This window comes from Polyodon spathula, chromosome 1, assembly GCF_017654505.1.
Source record: "Polyodon spathula isolate WHYD16114869_AA chromosome 1, ASM1765450v1, whole genome shotgun sequence".
Lineage (NCBI taxonomy): Eukaryota > Metazoa > Chordata > Actinopteri > Acipenseriformes > Polyodontidae > Polyodon > Polyodon spathula.
Genome location: NC_054534.1, coordinates 75723538 through 75744718, shown reverse-complemented (window position 1 = coordinate 75744718; position 21181 = coordinate 75723538). Strand labels below are relative to the sequence as shown.

The window sequence follows — 21181 nt, the reverse complement described above, 5'->3', positions numbered from 1 at the left end:
CTCACCCTTTGCCTCTTGCTTTCTTTCGACAGGTGTCCCCCAAGGCTCAGTCCTGGGACCCCTCCTGTTTTCTCTCCACACCCGCTTCCTGGGTACCCTCATTTCCCATGGCTTTTCATATCATTTATACACTGATGATGCCCAGATCTTCCTCTCCTTTCCCCTCTGTGACTCTGACATCTCCTCCCGTATCTCTACCTTTCTCTCGGCATCATCTAAAACTCAAGTTCTCCAAATTAGACCTGCTTTTCTTTCCCCCCTCTTCCTTCCCTCTCTCTTGCTCTCTCCCTCCTTATCCACCAAGAACCTCAGTGTCATCCTCTACCACTCCCTCCTTCTCCAGGCACATCTCTACTCTGGCATGCTCCTGTCATTTCTTCCTCAGCAACATATGCAGAATTTGCCCCTCCCTCACCAACTACTCCACGCAGCTCCAAGTCCAGGCCCTGGTACTGTCCCACCTTGACTAATGTAACTCCCTCCTGGCCGGCCTCCCTGCCTCTGCTATCCATCCTCTCCAGCTCATACCTACCTTGTCTTTTCCCTTCCTCATTTCTCCCACGCTACACCACTGCCCTGCTCCCTCCACTGGCTCCCTATTGCCACTTGTATCCAATTCAAAACTCTTGTACACGCATATCGCTGCCTTGAACTTTCTACTACTTCCTATCGTCAGACTATTATTCCTCCCTACAACCTCTCTCGTCCCCTCCACTCCTCCAACACCGGCAGATTAGCTATAGCCCCCGCTCCGCTCCCCTGCTTCCAGATCCTGCTCCTTCTCCACCCTTGCCCCTCAGTAGTGGAATGACCTACACATGGATATCGGGACTGCTCAGTCCCTGGCCACCTTCCGGCAACATCTGATTTCTCCTTTAAAAAATGATATAGGAAATCTTAACAAGATATTTCAAAGGTGTAAAAGAACTTACTGGCAATCACATATATACAAGGGTTATAGAAGGTGGAAGACTTGGCAAACAGGGGAGCAATTATGGACGTGGGGGCTGGAATCTGCAGTGGGCGTCCAAATGATGCCCAGAGACAGACTGCTGAATATGGTGACCAAGCCACAAGAAACATTACTATCAACACAGGTTATATATTGTCGAACCCTTACAGGTAATGTGCAAAAACAAATAAACAAGAATTACGCATGAGTACCTAGTGACTTATCCTGTAAAAGCACTGTATGAGGGCAGTTGGTTGCCATCTTGTCTGGAGGCCCTCACTTTAGTGACAAGTCCAGGCGGAGAATTCCCTGGCTGGGCCCTTGCCTCCAGGATTGTGTTGCTTCCTAACTTCCATTGCTAAAGTTTGGCAGATGAGATGAGGCAATTACTTGACAGTGGTTTAAATGGGTTGCAGTGGTGAGGGGACTTTGAATTGGGCACTAGAAATGTGGTTAAATTGATTTTAAAAATTGATCAAAAGTTCTAACATAATTTGAAGTGTTTTTAGGTTAAAATGCATAGGCTAAAACTTATTTTAAAGAACAGGGATTGTATTTTCTTAAATAGCCAAGGTGTTTGACTGTACCAATTGTTCTTTTTACACAACCTTTAATGTTCAATGAATTGTATGATGAAAACTCATTGCCCTGTGGCAAAACAAAACATGGTAAAGCATAGCTTGGTAAAATAATATTAAAAGCTTGTAAAGCACAGTGGAAACATGGCAAGCATAGTAAAGTATATTAACTTTCCAGAGCAGACTGTCACGAGTGACCCTAAAACCTGTTTTCCCATGTACAAGGTGGGAGCACCTTTTTTGAATGAAAGGTGTATGCGGCAGAGATCGATCAATCAATCAATCTTTATTTTATAGCATCTTTCATAGTGGACCACCATTCATAGTGGATGGCTCTTAGTTAGAATGAGCTTAATTTCTTTTAAATCTTCCCACTGACGATGGGAATGAGAATGTAAAGATGGGAGCCTGGCTAACAAGATTTAAGTTTTTAAATCACCGTGACAGTAGCAAATGAATCTGAGTCAACAATCTCCCTCCCGACCTGTGAGGGCATGGTATAATAGGAACAGTGTGCCCCTGACTGGATGGTTTGACAGTTCATTCCAGGGTTAGTCGGAAGTCAGCCATCCAAAAATGGAGCGAAACCACACTAGAAGCCAGCACCTTACTGCAGTAGGTGATGTGTCAGTCATGAATTGGAGGAGATGTGATTGCACTCGCTAGCAAAGGGGGAGTGACTGAAGGTATATCAGGATGCGTGGCCAAGCGATATGTTCCTTTGTTATGGTTACAAAATGACCAACGAAACCGTGAGCGTTTAGTGGTGTACTGTCTGCCTCATTAACTGTTATTTGTCATTGTAGATGGCTAAATATCCGGGAGCTGTCGCTATTCAGCCAGCATCAAACCCAGATGCACTGCACCACTGTTAGCACTGTTTCACATATTAACAAAACCACTTGCACCCAGAGCACTCACTGTTGGACTGGTGATCGTGTAGGTGTTTTAAACTGTGTGTTATTATTATTGTCATTGCGGGACTGAACCCTACAGTTTTACTGGCTATATACATCATTGTGTAGAGTCAGTGTTATTATTTAAAAACCCTTAATAAAGCTTTGTTATTTACAAGTACACTGTTGTTTCTAAGCACTGCATCACCGCTACACTCTGCCACACACTCACACCCGTGGTGGCTTTGACAGACTTATGAGAGCAGAAACGGACCCAAGACTGATCTTTGGCATACAAATTGAACATTTGTGAAACTGTATGTGTGTTAAAATATTTTTACAACTGTACTGTGTTTTAAAGACTATAAAACCAGCAGAAATATTAAATACATTGTTAAGCATACGTTTCCATTGGGATATGTAAACTTTTGACTACAACTGTGTATATGTACTGTTGGGTCTGCATATAGTAAAGTAGCAGTCAATTGTAACCACATCACCAGTCCAATACTTGCCATCCCAAAGAAGATATTTAAAGCGCCATATATCTGTGGAAGACAAACATGGAAGAATATAGACAAAATATAACTTTCAATTGCTCACTCAACAGTAAAATATGAGAGGAAAAATATAAAAACAAACTGATATTCTTAAGAGTGTGGAGCCACACCTCTCAACATTGTTCCCAATTGGGAAGAGACCTAGGATGGGGGCTTAACTTAGGTAAGTCCTTATGTAATACTTTGTAGATACCACATTGCATGCTGTTCGATAGGTGGCAAATAAATTAATAGATAAATAAATAACTTTGCGTATGCAGCTGATTTTATTATACTACTGAATTGATTGTATAGTATTAGCATTTTTTTTCAAGAGGTAGAATGGCATATCCTTGTTAATTTCTTTATATTAGTCATAACACAACATAATTTTTCTATAAACTGTACTAAAATACTGGTTTTACTTAAGGTTATAAAGGATGACTGCTATAGCCAGCTGGATCTCACACTTATGTTTTAGGTTATATTAAAACATGATTCCTTTTTGTCACTCATCTGGTGGTCCCTTAAAACAGGTTGTTGTTTACCTGTACAATAAAAGCCTGTTTCATGTTTAGTTATACTTTTAGTTACAAGGTTTGGCTGTAGAGGTAGATACCCAAAATCTCATAGCCTAAGCTAAACTAGAAGTGGGAGTTTTTGTGAACAAAAACAAAGCATCCCGTCAGCATATTCTAAGTGAAATGTCATATCAGATTGAATGGTTTGTAGACATTGGAAACGTGTAAAAAAAATAATTAACATTGTTTTTAAATATAAATGTTAAAAAGAAGTGTGGCACTGAACAGTTAATGTTTACTGGACACCACCTGTAATTGAACTTTATTGAGAGAATCATAGAATGCAGCAGTATACCAACTATAAACACCCTGTCAAAGCATTGGTCTGTATCACTGATATGGCCACAGGTCAAAGCAATTCAGCAGTGAAAAGGGTACATTACTGGACAACATCGATTATAAAACTTTAGTGAGAAAATCAAATGATACTGCTGTTTACTAAGCATTAAGACAATAACTTAAAGTGTACTGTCTCAATGCATTTAGAACACACATTTTGTGGTAATAAACACATTTAGCATGAGGTGTTTAAATACATCTGTAAATTTGAAGTCACCAGCTTCTATGGTTTCTGAAACCCAATGCTTTGACACTGTGCCAGCTTTGCAAAAAAACTGTCAAGAAAACAATTGTACCAAGTATGAAGTCATTACCTCAAGATTTGGGTCTTTATCTAGAATTGAAAAATTCACGTGAGCCCAATGTCGTCCATCTGAGTTCACAGGTTAAAGTGAAGAGTGATATTTTCCAGAACATTTCAATGGTTTATAAAATATTAGCTGTAATTCAGTAGATCAGGACAATACCCCCAGAACATACAACTATCAATTTATATTTTATTGACGATTATGTAACATAAAAAATGAACATGCGCCTTAAACCAGACCTGCTGGAAGTGGCAACAGACTCCCCTAATACTACCATGTGGTAGTTACAGGGTGTAGTTGGGGAGGTGAAGGGATACGAATACATCAAACACAACATAAGGGTTAGTTCCCAGTCGATTTCTGATAGGCCAGAATTGGATGACGTAATGTGTGTAGGGGACAGGCCTTTCTTCCCAAACCTAATTTCTAAACTTCATTAAGTGTAGCGACAGCAGGTTGACAAACTTCACTTTACAAGGACGCTTAAAGTTTAATGAGTTGAATTAGTGGTTACGCAGATACATGCAACAAATTTAAGTGTGACATATAGATGGACGGATGTACCACCAGACAGACACTCCCCTAGATCAAGAATTTTGTATTCTCAATAACAAACTAAAATGTTAATACCAAGTTCCATGACAAACAAAAATGTAACCTACAGATGGATGGATATATGAATATGATGGGATACTCTCAATTACTTATGCTAAATATTAATATACCAAGTTCCACAACAGTTGTATAAGCAGTTATCCAGAAAAAGGAAGTGTGTCATAAGTACCTATGGGGTTAAAATTACTACTTCAAGAAATAACTTAAATGGGTGGGTTTATTGTATTAAATTCCAGCACAGTACAAACAGTACATTTTGCCAATATAATTCCAGGCAATAGTTACTTCAGAAAGTATCTTGAAAAAACAGTTATATACAATGCCTGACTAAAATGGGAAGTGAAATAGTACGTGCCAACATCTCACACACTGTGATATGAAGAAAGGTTTTAATTAAAAATACATTTTTAAAAAGTAGGCTACAACCAAAAAATCTGAATTAATTAATTTAATTACACAGGCATCCCTGATTGGAATGTTCATACAAAATGTGAAAGTAACAAGCAGTTTAAAACAGTGCAAGTACTCGTCACGGTCTCTATCATAAAAGCACTTTCTCTTAAATATGAACAAAACAACAGATTAGCTGCAGCCTCTTTGATGCCAAACAGTTGCTGCAGAAACTGGAACCATGTCAGTGCAGGTCTCACTTCCTGTTCTCATCATCTTCCACCTAGGAGTTAAGAAAATGCACATTTTGATACCAATTAATACACGATTCAGTAAACAAACATATTTACTAAATAGTATTTACAAGCTCATGTGTGATCAAAACTCACAATTGGATTGCAGTTGCTTAGTGCAAGAATAGTACTCCCAACTACAGTCGCGGCTTTCTATGCAGACCAGTTCTATAAAGTCATTACTCAATCAGCAGCACCAGATTAACATATTTTCTTTGTCTTAATCTGGTTGTGTGAAAATATTTGCATTTTCAATGGTGGATGATGCACCAAAAGGTACCAGTGTGGCCATATCACTTGTTTTACACTCACCTCTGAAACCTCGGCTGCCACCTCCACCTCTTCCTCCTCTAAAGCCTCCTCTAAAGCCTCCTCCACCACCGCCGCCTCGGCCACCGCGGAAACCACCTGAGAAAACACCAAATTACATGAACGCTAGAACCACCACGGCAGCCATTTTGACCGTTCTTTTTTAAAAATGGAAAATTACTCTGCGTGTGTGAAAGATACACTGTTGTTCGTTCTTGACTTTTCCTAAATACATGTATTAAATACCCGGACGGCTTTTTAAAGGCAGGAACGCAAAAATAAAGTTATAATCACATTTACCTAGACCCACCAGAGATGTCATTTTGACTGCCTTTTACAATACAGGTTTTTATTTTGATTACAACTAGGGATGCACCGAATGTTTTAGTACTCTGTATGTTGGACATTCTCAGTGTCCTTGGGTAAACGTGAAAAACATGCTCTAAAGTTTGGCACGTTCACAAGTTCGTTGGTGTGTAAATTGAATTTACTTTACCTACACAATAGAGACTGGCCTAGTTTCCAATCAGGGTTTTCTCTTTAGAAGTACATGAAGCCACCTCTGTTGCAAATTATTTGTTTAAACAATGGACCTGCTGTACTACAGCTGCTTGTTTCTGTAGGGTTGACAGTCCTCTTACCTCCACGACCCCCTCGTCCTCCTCCACCCCAGTCTCCTCGGCCTCCTCTGCCACCCCTCCCCCTGCCTCTCGGAGGACCCTTCTCACCCGGCGGTCTAGGCAGGAACCGCTGCAGGGGAAGCAACTTCGCTGGGTCTATATAGAACTGCAAAGAAATATCTGTGTTAATAACAAGACACACACCCAAACCAGCATGGCAGTACAGAAAAAATGACACACAAGTTACATACTGCAAGAATTTCCTGTAAACTTACAAAATGTATATAAACAAAATGGTGATATTTGAAAAATAATAAGATCGAGACCATGCTGCATCTGCTCTTAACAGGTGTAATAAACAAACAGTAAATCAAGAAGACACATAGAAGTGATCCTGATCCAGCAATGTATCCTCATGCAAGCTCTTCTCTTTGAAATAAATAAATTAACCTCTAACTGACCTTCTGTAATTTGTTGAATGAAGATGCCTTCATATTTTCTGAGAGTTTGACCGAAAAGTACTGCATTCTGAGTTAAGGAAATCAGCTATTTTAAATGCAAACATATCACAGTGTAACATCTGGGTTAATTTCACAGTTGTGGTTTAAAAGTAAAAAATGTTACATACATTTTATATAAGCATGCGCCAACTCCAGTGCATATCTATAAAATGAAGAAATACTAAAAGAAACTTGTAAAATTACTTGAAAAATATTTCAACTGAAGTCATTAATAAAGACTCTTAGTCAAATGTTTGTCAAAGAAATTTATAAAATTGACAGACAAAACATTGATTTGACTCTGCACATCTTTATTGTTTTATTTGTATGGCTTAACAACCTACAGCATAGTTATAATTCAGTGGGTCTCAAAGTAATTTTGGCACGGGCATAAATTGAACTTACTTGGCCGTTTTATCGGGCACGCTGGCTATTGCATAGATTCTTATCTTACACACTGCCTTCTCACAAGACATATATATATATATATATATATATATATATATATATATATATATATATATATATATATATATATATATATATATATACACACACACACACAATATTTAACAGTTTGTAGGATTATTCTTGCCTCACTCTGATAAGGCTTACTATTCTTTTAAATAGCATGTTTACACAGATAACCATGAATAAACTAAAAGAAGAGGATAGATAGTCTCTCGCTTTGTTTCAATTCAGCATATTTCTCAACACTACTGTTTTAAAGATCGCTCATCTCCAGTACAATTATTCAGAGAAACTGGATTTGTAATTAAATCTACTACGGTGTTTCCCTTGTCTGGTGAAATAAAAAAACAGAGATAGAAAATTGAACTCTAAATAAATGTATTATTTTTCTCAATAACTGTCAGTGAAATTCAGTGCTTTCTAATGATTGGACAACTGTCAGATCTTTCATTTTCCCTTTGGCTACTCACTCACCTTCAATTTTCATGCAGAATACCATGAACAGCCTCTGCTTGCTTATGATTGGACAGCTGCGTAAAACTTGGCAGATATTTGACTCTCCTATTGGTTAAACTTACTGTCAGCACCTGCACCTAAAACAGACACAGTTTATGTCCCACCCAGCTACCTTATGATTGGGCTACTGCAGAGACAATGCAGATAATCCATTGGTTGATCGTATCGCAGAAGCCATTCAGGAAAAAAAAAATGTTTTGTACGTACAAGCACAGCATAAGCGAGCAGCACTGTCAACAGGCTGCTGTGGCGCTTTTGCTGGAAAACGTGTTTAAAGCTTTCTTTATTTTCCCACGCTACGACTAGCCAGAAATGTGTTCACGACGTATAATTTAAGAACAGCTGTCGTGGTCACGATGGCCTGGCTTCGCGGATACAAATTTGCCCGCAGGCACCACTTTGAGGACCAGTTATAGTTGAATGACCTACAGCATATCTACGAAAGACATTCGTCTGGTTTCACAGACCCAGATTAGCACTTAAATCTTAAAACAAGGTCATATAGGTACAATAGTAAAAGATTAGTCATTAATCGGGCTATCCATAACTATCTAATGGTTGTATACAGCAAGTACTTCCACTTTCCTTACTATTCATTGTATTGCTTTAGACGTAAAAAAACTTTTTTTTTTTTTTTTTTTTTTTTAAAAAAGGATACAAAACCCCGGAGCTGTCCAAATATTTCGTCCACCTTTCCGATCTGTTCCTTATTTTCCAAATAAACTGGAGCATTGAAGTAAGGAACTTTGTTCTCTTCTGCAGTGCACTTGCACACAATGTCATCTTCACAGGGGTGCATGAACTCGCCTAATCCTGGGGCGATATAAATAAATAAATAAATAAATAAATGTTTTTTGAAGGCCTGCTACAAATATGTTTTCCCTGTAGATTTTTCAACACCACATATTAGAGTAATGAACCCATCCCTGTACATCATTAGAGTGAAAAGAGAGACTCAAGTCACACAAAGCAAGGAAAGGGCAAACAAACCTCAAATCCCTGAGCCAGTGACACTGGATAAGACATTTAACCTTCAGCCCAAGTCTCAAAGAAAGCATGCTGATGTGACAAACAAGTTAGTTCCCCACAGCTGGTATTAAAAGCAATTCCTTCCTTACCCACTACATACTCTGGAGGCCCATAGTCCTGTCTGAAGCCTCCACGGCCCCCACCACCACCACCCCCCCGTCCTCCATAGCCGCCTCCTCTGCCTCCAAATCCACCTCGGCCTCCAAATCCACCTCGGCCTCCAAATCCACCTCTGCTGAAGCCACCTCCCCTTCCACCGCCTCCTCGGAAAGACATCCTGTCCTAAAACGCAGAAACTGGAAGAAAGAGACAACCATCCTTAATATAGAATGAAGCACGCATAAATCCATAGAGGTGTCGAGTTTGAACTTTATCATGACAAACTGTATTAAAACTTAAATACGGTAATATGGCAGACTTGACATCACAGTTCAGCTTCTACAGAATGTCTGTTGAACTGAAGTATAAATACCAGGAGGGTACTTCTAGCATCATTACAGCTAATTATTCTAACACAAAGTATATACTGATTCTGACAGTGGTATTCTGAACATGTCTGTCAGTCTCATGTTTGCCTCAATGTGAAGACACTGCTCTTCCTTAGAAACAGATTTTCTTTTCTTTTTTTTTTTTAATACTTTCTGTGCAAATTGCATTGGCTATTAAAATAAAATGTTTACTTGTTACTGCTGATAAATAATTATAGTTCAAACGTACTATCACTCAGGATTTAACAGAAGTCAAAGTCTTTAAAAAAAATTATTAGTATGGGCTGAGCAAAAACTGTGACAAAATAAACAGTTGACTTTAATACTAAGCAATACATCACATGACAAGTATTGACAAACATGTCTGTTTTGCTTTATAATACAATAGGTATTGCATTGATTTTAAGTGTTAGTTAGTTTTACACACACACACACATCTTTGAGCTAAAATAAATACATATACACACACACACACATACAAGATTGCAGGTACCTAATTCCGAACTGCACGTCTTATTAGCATTCGGTTTCACATACAAATCCACACTTTGCACACTTTAAAAGGATATAATTCAAGATACAGCATTTTATTTTAATATCCTCGTGGTACTGTAGTCACCTTAGTTACACTTTGTTAGCAAACTTACAACAAACAGTAATACACACACACACACACACATATAAACACACACATATATATATATATATATATATATATATATATATATATATATATATATACACACACACACACACACACACACACATCTATATATATATATATATATATATATATATATATATATATATATATATATATATATATATATATGTGTGTGTGTGTGTGTGTGTATATTAGTGTGTGTGTGTTATACAGGACTTAATTACATTTTGTAACCCTGCTAATATTTGTAATCGATATCTAGGAAATATTCCAACATTTGCAAAACTTAAGTCAGCAGAGCTAATGATATCCTCGTTTCATCGCTCCTCTGGAATTACACACGGTATGAAAATAAAGCGCAATATTATATAATGGCTAAATTAAACAATTAATTTAAAGTAATGCGGTTTTATTTATTATAACACACACAACCTAATCAACAATACGGTATACACGTTTATTTTACATTACCTTATTTATCAGGGACCTGCCTGTCTCTCTTTCTCTGCAGCCGGATGTTCTGCTCTGGGACCACGCTGTACTAACCGAGCACACGTGGTGGGCTAGTTACCTCCCCTGCCATAAACTAAGCACTTGTACCCTAAATCATTCTCAGTGTCGTAAAATGGCAACGTTAATATGTCTAAAAAAACCTGAAATACGTTTTTTGTTTATTATATGAAGGGCTTCTACTAGTTTTCGGGTTTTATTTTTGATCACGTGATGTCCCTTTAAACATATTTCGAGCCGATTTGCTTTCTTAGTCAAACACAAATTACCAAAGGAAGTTGTTTCTTTTTACCCTCTTGAGATAAGTTAACAAACGACGTGCATTGATCTCACCTCAATCTATTTGAAACTGCATTTCGTTCTAGCTCTAAATAATCACCGAGTTCAGTTTATTAATTTCACTGTGTTAGTGTCTAATAGTGCATCGCTAATTTAAACAATCTAGTGTTCAGTTAAGGCTCAACAACTATTAATTAAGGTGTAAAGGGATAAAGAGAAAAATGGAAAATAAAACCCGAAAATTAGAAGCCCTTATTATTCACATATGCATTTGCTGCATAATATTATATACCTATTCAACGTATTCGTTATGTATGTCTTCTTTACCCGGTTGCATTGTTTTTGTAGCACTTTACAACAGTTTGAACTGGTGTCGTAGCTGCTTCTTCATGTCTTTGGATTAGTCGCCAGGTGGCGCTACGGAACCATATAAAAAACACATGGTAGTGCACGTCAGACATCGTGGCGAGGGTTATCATGGCAGTTGTGCGGTAGAGATAATGTGTTGGGCTAATGCGCGCCTCCGGGGAGATTATATATCGTCGCATTTACGAAACAACTCGTTCCCTTTCAATTGAATGACAACCATTACCAAATGGGAAAGAGCCTCTCTGACCGTCAATCACTGAACATATGTTAAAAAGGCTGCCCTATGAGGGCCCTGCTGTGAGGGAAGATGTCCCTCAAACCTCCTGTTGAAGAGGGACGTCCTCACAGCAGCACATCGCCATTTTCTCTCTCACGTTAGTTGGAGAGATAACAGATTGCTTCGTGCTTTCTTGTCTGATTTGTTGGTTTCGACCTTCAAATGTATTAACATGCACGGTAAAATCACGCTTTCTAGGGTTATTAAGAGTGCTCTTGCCTGATTCTCCCGTCAGTTTACTGACTAGAGCTGGTTTCGACCTCTTGCGAGATTGGCGAGCGGTCATTACTCTTTTTCGTGTAGTTTGATGTACCGTGTGCGGAGCCGTTGTGGTGCTGTAAGGAGACTCCGCGGGCTTGCGGCGCTGTCCTCTATGCCGATTTAATCGGCCACAGCGACCAAAAACCCAGTATCTTGGAAATCGTCGCATTTACAAAACAACTAACTATCTTCTGTGGTTGTTTGGTGATACAGCGACCCGGAACATTGTGCGGGATTCATCAGAGCCGCTGAACAGTGTTTTTGTGTGTTTTATTATTATTATTTTTTTTTTTTTTAATTTCTTGTTACTTAAACGGTGTAGGCAGTGGTAGGATGATTGTGTTTAGTCTTTAAATTTAAAAAAGGAATGCATTTGGTATGGTATTCTATTCCCTGCGTGGAGTTCCCCCCATTTGCTTCAGTCTAATGAGAAGCTATTGCGTGCTGCGAGCGGGAAACATTTCGTAATTGATCAGTAGAAATGTAGTCTTTCCTGGGGGAACCGCAGCCTTTGACTCGATTAATAAATATTTAGAAATGTTTCAATTGTACTAGAAATTGGTGTCTTCATACCATCAACATTCTCTGTAATTGTACACTGTTTCTCTGAATATAATCGGGGACAAGGTGTATCTTTTTTTTTTTAACCATCTTCATTTGTCGAGCAGCGACAGAAAGTTTAATTGTTTTAGGCCTAGGAAGCTGTCGTTACAATTGAAGGCAAAATAGTTTTTTTTTTTTTTTTTTAAACTCCACGGTTACATGGAAGTATTTTCGAATTATACGCACTTCTGATATTCGAACTGTATGTCCCATTTACGATTGTATGTTAGACAACTAATGCAATGTTAATATGCAAGGGTATGCAGTCTTAAATGTGAACTTGTACTAAGATACATTCTTAACTGCAAACAAGGACACTTTAAACGTCTGTAAAGACAAGCAAGTGAGCCTTTTGCTCTTTGCCTGCAGGACAGTTCTGTAGACAAGTACCAGGTCAGGTGGGCCTGAGACCCTAGCAACCAGAATTCAGAGGACTCTTGGAGTGGTTCAGATCCAGTGATTGGCCTTCTGTGTGAATTTATGTTGGTTGGTTGAACAGTGCAACAGTACTGGTTCTGGTTTGAATGACAGGTAATAGATTTTAATTAATACATATTAAACTTCCTGGAGACTAAACTGTATCCTGATTTTAACCCCCTTGTGAAGTTCATAGCTGGTGAAAAGTTTTATCTTTAATATATTAGACAAACTTTAGTTGTGCCTGGAACTTTGACTCCTTGTCACCTTTTGTCTTTAAATCAGGCTACATGTTTCTCCTACTTTCAGACCACATCTTGAATAAGTTGCTGCATTTGTGCTCTTATATTGAAGAAGCTGATTAGCCTGCTGTGTGAGTGTTGCTAGTGTGATGATGCTGATTTGGGGTTGGATAAGAGGCTTTTGACAGGTATGCTAAATGTAGACTAATGCTTAATATAAGTGCTAAAATTTGTTTTCTTTACAGGATGTATAATCCTAACTCTGCTTCTATAATTTCTCATATGCCCCTCCCAGAAAGAGGTGATTTGGGGTCTCTGGGTGGAAGACCCAGACCTTGCAGTCTCCACTGGCCCATGGAAATGAACAGCTTATGGAACTCTGATCTAGTCTTGCTGGGTAAGTGTCATTTTGTTCTCAGTTACAGGCTAGGCCTCCCTACCTGATACCCACCACACTGGACAGAGCTTGATATCCTATTGGGAAGACTTCAACAGTTTCTTTAATAGGTCTCATCCTGCAACAGCTGTTTTCTGCAGTGGATGAACTACTTTATGTGTTTAATTTAGTGCCGGAACAAATCTAAATACTTAAATGAACATTTCTTGGCATGTATTTGAAGTCCATATCTGCATCTGTCATAATTGACTAAACAACATGTTTGTCATTTTGTAAAATAAAGTAAAATGACAAAAAGGGAGGGAGGGGGTGTGGGGGGGCCGGCTGCGGTGCTTGTGGGTTTTTTTTTTTTTTTTTTTTTTTTTTTTTTTTATACTAAATTAAATTAAGATGTGCACACATACCTGTAGCGTTATTTACCTAAAGCTGCAGATACTGCTTCCGATTTGGGAAGTCAATCAGGAGATACAGATGTAGGTACTTCACAAAGAAATGCCTCTCCTTTTTAAACACTGCACAGGCTTTTCATGCTTGGCTGTTCGCTCAGTTAAATATTCGTTTGTTTTAAAGTAATGCAAGCTATTGTATTGCTCAGAATTCAGGCAGAGACAGCATAGCAGTAGGGGCAGGAGATGTGGCCCTTGTGTGCCTTTATTTTACAGCAAGACTTTTACACTGTAACAAGTTAAAGTAGAAAAATATCCCAGGAGTAAAGAATATGTTGTGCAAGCCTTACTTTACCCCAGTGAATTGGCTACAAAACCAAGGATGCCAAGTAGCAGTTAAAGTGTTTAGTTTATTCCTGAAAAATAGTATATAGTTGACCCCTTTTTTTATTTTAAATTTAGAATCTCCAATTTTTACCCCCTGTCTATCAACACATTTGTTCAAATGTCAGTTTTATGTACAATGCTTCAGTTGTGTAGATGTTTTATATAATCCTGCCTAAAACGACATTCAATTGTCTCTTATAAACTTTATTATATAAAATTCGTACATACGCCAGTCATGGTGGTTCTGGGTACGCATATAAACGCGGTCGTTCTTGTTTTTTGTAATTTGTTGCAGAACTTAATTGGCGCTGTGAGTGTTGCTAGTGTCTTGGGCAGTGCTGCTGTTTGTTTTGGTTAAGAGACATCTTGGCAGGAAGTTGTCATGCCTAAATCCAAGGTTAGTATCTGGGAACTTTTTTTTTTTTTTTTTTTTTTTTTTAATGCGAACTCTGAACTGTAACGTCTGCTTTTCTCCCCTTTCCCTTATTCCAGGATGTGACGGTGAGGCATTTTTCTTGTTCCTTGAATACTCCTACCTGCATATCCTTTGACCTGGGCAACTTTGAGGAGAGAACCACCAACATCAGATGGCTGAGTTTAGCAGTGAATGCTGGGGAGTCTAAAGAACCAGGAGGATGCATTCCTACACATCTACTATGTGATCCAGCTCTTCCTATGTCAAAGGGACATTTTCTTACTGCAGCTTTTGCATAGAGATGGAAGGTCTGGGGAGAGATTGTATTTTGGGTGTATGTACAAATGTTGTTTTTTTTTATTTTTTTTATTTTAAGTAATTAAGTTTTCTGTTTGTGTACATGGTTATACTGGTTACAATTTGTATATTTTTTCCCAGCCTTTAGATAAAGATTATTCATTATTTTGATATTCCTTTTTTTTTTTTTTAAATGTGCATGTAAAAATGCAAAATGGACAGATGTCTTCATCCCTGGATTGATGCACTCAAATTGTAGTAAATAATGCATAATGCACATACAACCCATTTCCACATTCCTCCATATTATGATGCACTCAGCTTGTTCAAATAAATTCAAGGTTCGTTACAATTGGATAAGTGATTGTCTATATGTAGTATATTTACTGTGTACTGAGAATTTCCAGTGAGCGAGAGGTCTAGTATCCTCTGGATTGGCTTAGTTAGTTAAAACATACAAAAACATTTATTTCCTCTGCGAGTACACCACAGGCTCTGTTTTTATTTCCAGTAAAGCAGACAAGTACGTTATGTGTGTAGGCAAGCCATCCGCATTATCGGAATTGAAACAGATCCTATTGTCTTAGTTTCATAGCTATTAACTGAAGTCCTATTGTATGTGACACTGCAGCAGCGGTTGTTGATGCATCGTTCACGTCCTAGTTTCTGTAAGCCGCTTTGGATAAGTGTCTGCTAAATTAATTTTAATAATAAATCTGCTTTTATCAATATTTATAAAAATAGAATTAGACATATTACAGTACCGCTATTTATCACCAGATTACGGTACTATAAACTGGAAGTTCTGTATTAGGTAGGGACGGATGTACGCCTGCCTCCACTACTGTGCTAACACGTTAAGTACATGTACAGATATTGCTAGGTGGGGGTAGGACGACGTCTAGTTTGACAAGTCAAATAGTTGAGGTAGAAAGTTTTAAATTGACTGTCCTAATGTACAATAAGTATGTATTTGTTAATGTACAGTTTTATTGTTATACTACACTGCCATACAGATGCAGATAAAATATTAAAACAAGGGTAGCATCTTCACTTAATACTGTAGCGATGTACTAAGTGTTTTGTGCTGTATCGTTTTTTGTGGGGCTGTTGCATGTTTTGTCTGTCTTGAGTTATTCATTGTCTATGCATGTGAGCGAGTCGTGACCCCAGTATATCTTGAATATTGCCCAGTCGTGTTATTTATTTCTCGTTCGATTTGTGGGGTCCAGTAACGTGCCTTGTTATGTGTAAAGGTTATATGTTTTCGCTGCGTTTTGCTGTATAAAGGGGCACTTGCTGAATAAAGTCTGCTGTTTAGCGAACGACATCTTGCTGAGGTCGCCTGGCTCCTATTTACACTCAACGTTACAATACATTATTCTTGTCATGAAATACTCTATTTCCATTGAACTTCTTAATTGTTTGCAAAAAAAAAAAAAAAAAAAAAAAAAAAAGCTAAAATAGCATGGAAGTTTGTTTGAAGCTTTTCAGTATAATAGATTTGATTAAAGCTTCAAAAGAAAATTTTTTAGCTTTACTCTTCTCAATGCTTAACCAAAAGTACATTCATTACTGGTTGTGCTGTTACTGTGCATTTCTGCGCACGCGCAGCAATACATGCTACTGTTCAGAAAATAGCATTTTTAAAAAAAAATAACTACATACTGTCATAATTTGTCAATGTTGCTATTTTCTTTGAGACACCATGGGCAACGTGACATTTACTTCAACAATCTGATGCTTTTTTTTTTTTTTTTTTTTTTTAAAACAACAAAAATCTGCAAAATTTGGCATGGGAAGTATTTCTCCCGAGCTTTCATTGCATCCCATAACCCTTTGTGCGCAGAGTTCGCCAGAGAGAATCAGCGGTTGAGTATCTTGGTATATAAAATATGTTTGTTATCGCGATAATATTAAAACTCGGGCACGTCCCACAAATATGTTCTATGGCAAATTTGCCCATACCCTCTCCATTTGACCGGGCAGGGGAAGTTCTCATTAAAACAAGGTCAGTAATAAGTACTTCCTATTGTGTGTAAGTGTCACATGATATTGTAGTCGAGCTCTGAGAGGAACAGGCAGTTGGTTTTATTTGCAAAATAAAAACAAATATATAATATATATATATATATATATATATATATATATATATATATATATATTATATATATATATATAAATAGATTGAGGTGGGTAGACATGTTTACATTAATTCATTAATTCACAATGACAAACTTATTTTCAAATGTAATTAATTCAGTGTGTTACTGTTGTGAATGGAGTTCCCCAGTTTGTTCAAGAAACGTGTTTTTAAGTCATTATACTAAATCGTGTGTGATTAAATGTTTCATCCTTTACTTTAATCGGCCTCTCACACACACACACACACACACACACACACACATATATATGACTGGTATTTATTTTTGTAGGTATAAGATTGGAGTTTGATTAAAGCGTCGGACAATATGGCTATGGCAGATGTAACTATTGTTTTTACTAAATGCATCCACGTGCAGGTTAGGGTCTAGTGTGTCCTCAGTAATTTCATTACTATAACCTAGAATTGCATACCACAACCAACCTCTTTTTAAAACTGTCGGTCTAATCTGACCGAAGGAAATGTATACAGTATAAAATAAGTAACAGTAAAATTACCAACTAGTTTTAAAATGGATCCATGTCAATTTGCGTGGCATTATAACTACAGCTAGTAAAGTACAACAGCCACACATCAAAGATACAGTACTATACAACAGTTCTTTGTTTTGATAAAACTTAGTGACTGTTACTGAGTTAAGCCACAAATTAACACCCTATCAACTAATACAGTATAAGTAATATTACAGTCCATATTTATAGTTCGCGGTGTTCATATCAGGGCATCTCGGTGCACTTCAGTTATCATTTCATTAAAAAGTCCCTTTGAGCCTGTGGTAAAATCCGTTCCACCAATGAAAAAGCATAGTCGACTACCTTTCCAAAGTTGACATTAAACTGGTTCAATTCGGAGTCTGTTAAACCAGCCCAGAAAATCTTTTTTTTTTTTTCTTCATTTTTCTTTTTATTGACAGGACCTAAAAAGGTATCTTTATAAGCAGTTGCCAAGGTAGGTCGGCTTTGCTATCTATTTACAATGCATAATGCTAGGATTAAATACATAATATGACTCTTGTTTAGTAGTAATATATAGGCCACGTACAACTTAGAACTGAAAACAGCAGTATATTTTTTATGTAATTATTTGGACGTACGGCAGGATTCCCATGATTAATGGGTCCATATTGAGACCTACAGTCTATAGTTACTATTAGTGTTGCTGACTGGGGTCTGCGAATTCAGCAGTTAATATACTATTAACAGTTATCTGTGACCCACATCAACAGATTTGTTGTCAGAATTATTTATTATTTATTTCTTAGCAGATGCCCTTACCCAGGGCAACTGCCCTTAAAAAAAAAAAAGTATTTACTGTATTTTACAGTTATCCATGATTATCAAGTATCAATTTTTATCAAGTGATCCAAATTAAACTTTTTTCCTTCCCGGTATGTGTATAGTGTTGAAGGTCTTCATGCCATTGTAGTTTCTGACAGAGATGGTGTTCCAGTAATTAAAGGTACTTTAACAATGACGTCTTCTTTTAATAGGTACGTTTTGCAGCTGTCTGTAGCTAAGGTACTGTATGTTGTGTGAATAAAAATGACCTTGTTTAATCTCAATTAGGTTAGTTATTTTTAGTGAACTTTTGTCTGTGTGCATGTTTGGAAACATTATTACATTTTCCAATTTCCTTTGTGTTCTGCGTTGAAACAATTTATTCAGACACTGACACATGTATTGTTATTTCCCTAGTTGCTAACGACAATGCTCCTGAGTATGCGCTGAGACCTGGCTTCTTCTCCACCTTTGCACTGGCAACAGACCAAGGCAGTAAGCTTGGTCTCTCTAAAAACAAGAGTATCATCTGCTACTACAACACATACCAGGTAATGACATCACCAAGCTTGACTACATACCATATCGTGGACAGTCTGCTTTAATATTCAAATTTCTACTTTAATTTTCCTTCCCCCTTAGATTGTGCAGTTCAATTGATTGCCCTTGGTCATCAGCTTTATAGCAAGCAGCAGTGCAAACACAGGTATGTCAATTCACTACATACTTTATAAAGTGTAAAGCCAGCATATATGTTGTTTTTTCACCTCTTGTTGAGTTTTTCAGCCTATTAATAATGCAAGTTTGACACCCCCCCCCCCCTTTTTTTCTTTTCTTTTTTTGACAGGATTGATTATAAACTTGGAGAAAGATCTTGTTTTGTTATTTGAGGAGCTGCGCCAAGTCGTGGAAGTTTAAGAATGGATTCAGTGAATCTTTATAATGCATCATGTATTCACCATGGTATTCCATTTTGTATATTTTTTCTAGCAGTATTAATCTGCAGTAATGATAGTTTGCCTCAAACCGGGTCAGGAAAACTATGAACGTAATTCCAAGGTTTATACTGGATTATACCTGAACGTCCAGGGATGGAAATAAGATTCCCATTGAATAGCCATTTCACCCATTCCAAGTTTTAATATGAACATGATTAACCACAGTGTAAAGGTTACAAGATCAGGTGTGTCTTCTACACTCATAGTAAAACCAGGAGTGGATCGAACTACTGTGGGAGTCTTATTTCCATCCTACACATCTGACACAATTCAGCCTGATTTTTCAAATGTAAGTTACTCAGAATAAGGTTTGGAAACCTGTTACAGTGTGTGTATCTATCTATCTATCTATCTATCTATCTGTCTATCTATATATAATTTGTTGTACAATGTTACTACACATTTTTATGCTGATTATATATGCCATTGTTACCTTGTTAAGTGTGCTCCCAGTGCCGTTGCAAAAAGAAAGTAACATATATTGTGACCTTATTTTTTTTAGCAGATCAATTTGAATTGAAAATGTAGTGGTAAACCTACTTTAGATAAGTAGTTTCATTCAACATAACAACATTAAAATGTTGTTTTTGGGTGCAAGCTAGGATACATATCATAAACAGTGTAAAAGTCGTTTAATCAAATATTGTGGTGTACTTGCCATCTAAGCTTATTTCTGTTGAGTCTGTATACCTGTATATGTTCATACAGACCTTTTTGGGTTGTGCAAAAACTGCAATAAATCATAGATTTTGAGTCACAGTTGTGTTTATTCTACTGTGTTTTAACTTATAACAGTGATAGTGAAGTAAGCGTCCTTCAGGGAAAAACACAAGATCACATTTTTAGAAGCCCCTCATCTCTTTAGCACTCTGGGTTGTCTCTGGACTCAAAGCAGGGGAATGAGGAAACACAGTAAATGGTGTCAAACTCTGCTCAACAGTATACCATATTGTATATTACACTGTACGATGCAGGAAAGAAAAGAAGAAACAGACGTACAATTGGACCCTCAGTATTGCAGATAGATTCTTCTGCTCCTGAGTGCAATAAACCACTTCAACCTTAAAGCTTGTGCATACAGTACGTGGCAAAAACCACAGGAAATAAGAACCTAAATTGAGATCTTGTCCCTAAGGTACCAGACCTGCTGCACTATTTCCATCAGACGTTATAAAAAAAAATAAAATAAGCACGTGGCCTCTCGCTGGAGCTTTTATATTAGTTGATGTTCTATTTTAGCTTATTATTATATATATATATATATATATATATATATATATATATATATATATATATATATATAATATATATACCCATATGAGTACCAGTCAAAAGTTTGCGTACACTTGCTGGAAACTGGGTTTTTTTCATAATTGACACTGTTTTACGTCGTATACGTTTCTGTAAATACTTGAAAATGAAAACACATGTTACAATACACAAAACAAAACATAAGGAGTATCAAAGCAATGTTCAAGAAAATTGAAAATTGTCTCTAAATCTTGGATTCTTCAAATTAGCCACCCTTTGCCTTAATAACAGCCTCATAAACACGAGGCATTCGGTTACCAAGTTTCAGCAGGAAATCACCCGACACGTCTTCCCAGCTCTTCTGCAGCAATTCCCAGAGATGTAGGGCACTCGTGGGTAGCTTTGCTTTGACTCTTCTGTCCAGTTCGTCCAATACAAGTTCTATGGGATTGAGGTCTGGAGAATGGATAGGCCAGATCAATAGAGTGAGTTGTCCTTCACTTTCCTTCTTCGCCAGATAGTTCTTGCACAACTTTGAGGTGTGTTTCGGGTCATTATCTTGC

At 37.4% G+C, this 21181-nt stretch overlaps 1 protein-coding gene and 1 pseudogene across 1 annotated transcript; one reads left to right on the top strand and one right to left on the bottom strand.

Moving 5' to 3' along the window:
* Window positions 1–4368: 4368 nt before the first annotated feature.
* Window positions 4369–10656, bottom strand: LOC121322448 (H/ACA ribonucleoprotein complex subunit 1-like). Its single transcript, XM_041262448.1, has 7 exons — window positions 10560–10656; window positions 9026–9232; window positions 8566–8720; window positions 6882–6941; window positions 6442–6586; window positions 5804–5899; window positions 4369–5481 (listed from the first exon to the last, which is right to left on the bottom strand). The coding sequence occupies exons 2-7, from the start codon at window positions 9210–9212 to the stop codon at window positions 5471–5473; spliced, it is 654 nt and encodes a 217-aa protein (XP_041118382.1). The 5' UTR covers window positions 9213–9232; window positions 10560–10656; the 3' UTR covers window positions 4369–5470.
* Window positions 10657–17399: 6743 nt separating this feature from the next.
* LOC121324300 lies at window positions 17400–19530 on the top strand (annotated as a pseudogene).
* Window positions 19531–21181: the final 1651 nt, after the last annotated feature.

What these genes read in the sequence shown, in the direction of transcription:
- LOC121322448 (XM_041262448.1), bottom strand. Translation starts at nt 9,212, where the DNA reads ATGTCTTTCCGAGGAGGCGGTGGAAGGGGAGGTGGCTTCAGCAGAGGT. An exon ending in GCCTCCAGAGTATGTAGTGG is followed by an intron (nt 8,721 to 9,025) that starts GTAAGGAAGGAA and finishes ATATCGCCCCAG; the next exon opens with GATTAGGCGAGTTCATGCAC. An exon ending in AGGACGAGGGGGTCGTGGAG is followed by an intron (nt 5,900 to 6,441) that starts GTAAGAGGACTG and finishes GTGTTTTCTCAG; the next exon opens with GTGGTTTCCGCGGTGGCCGA.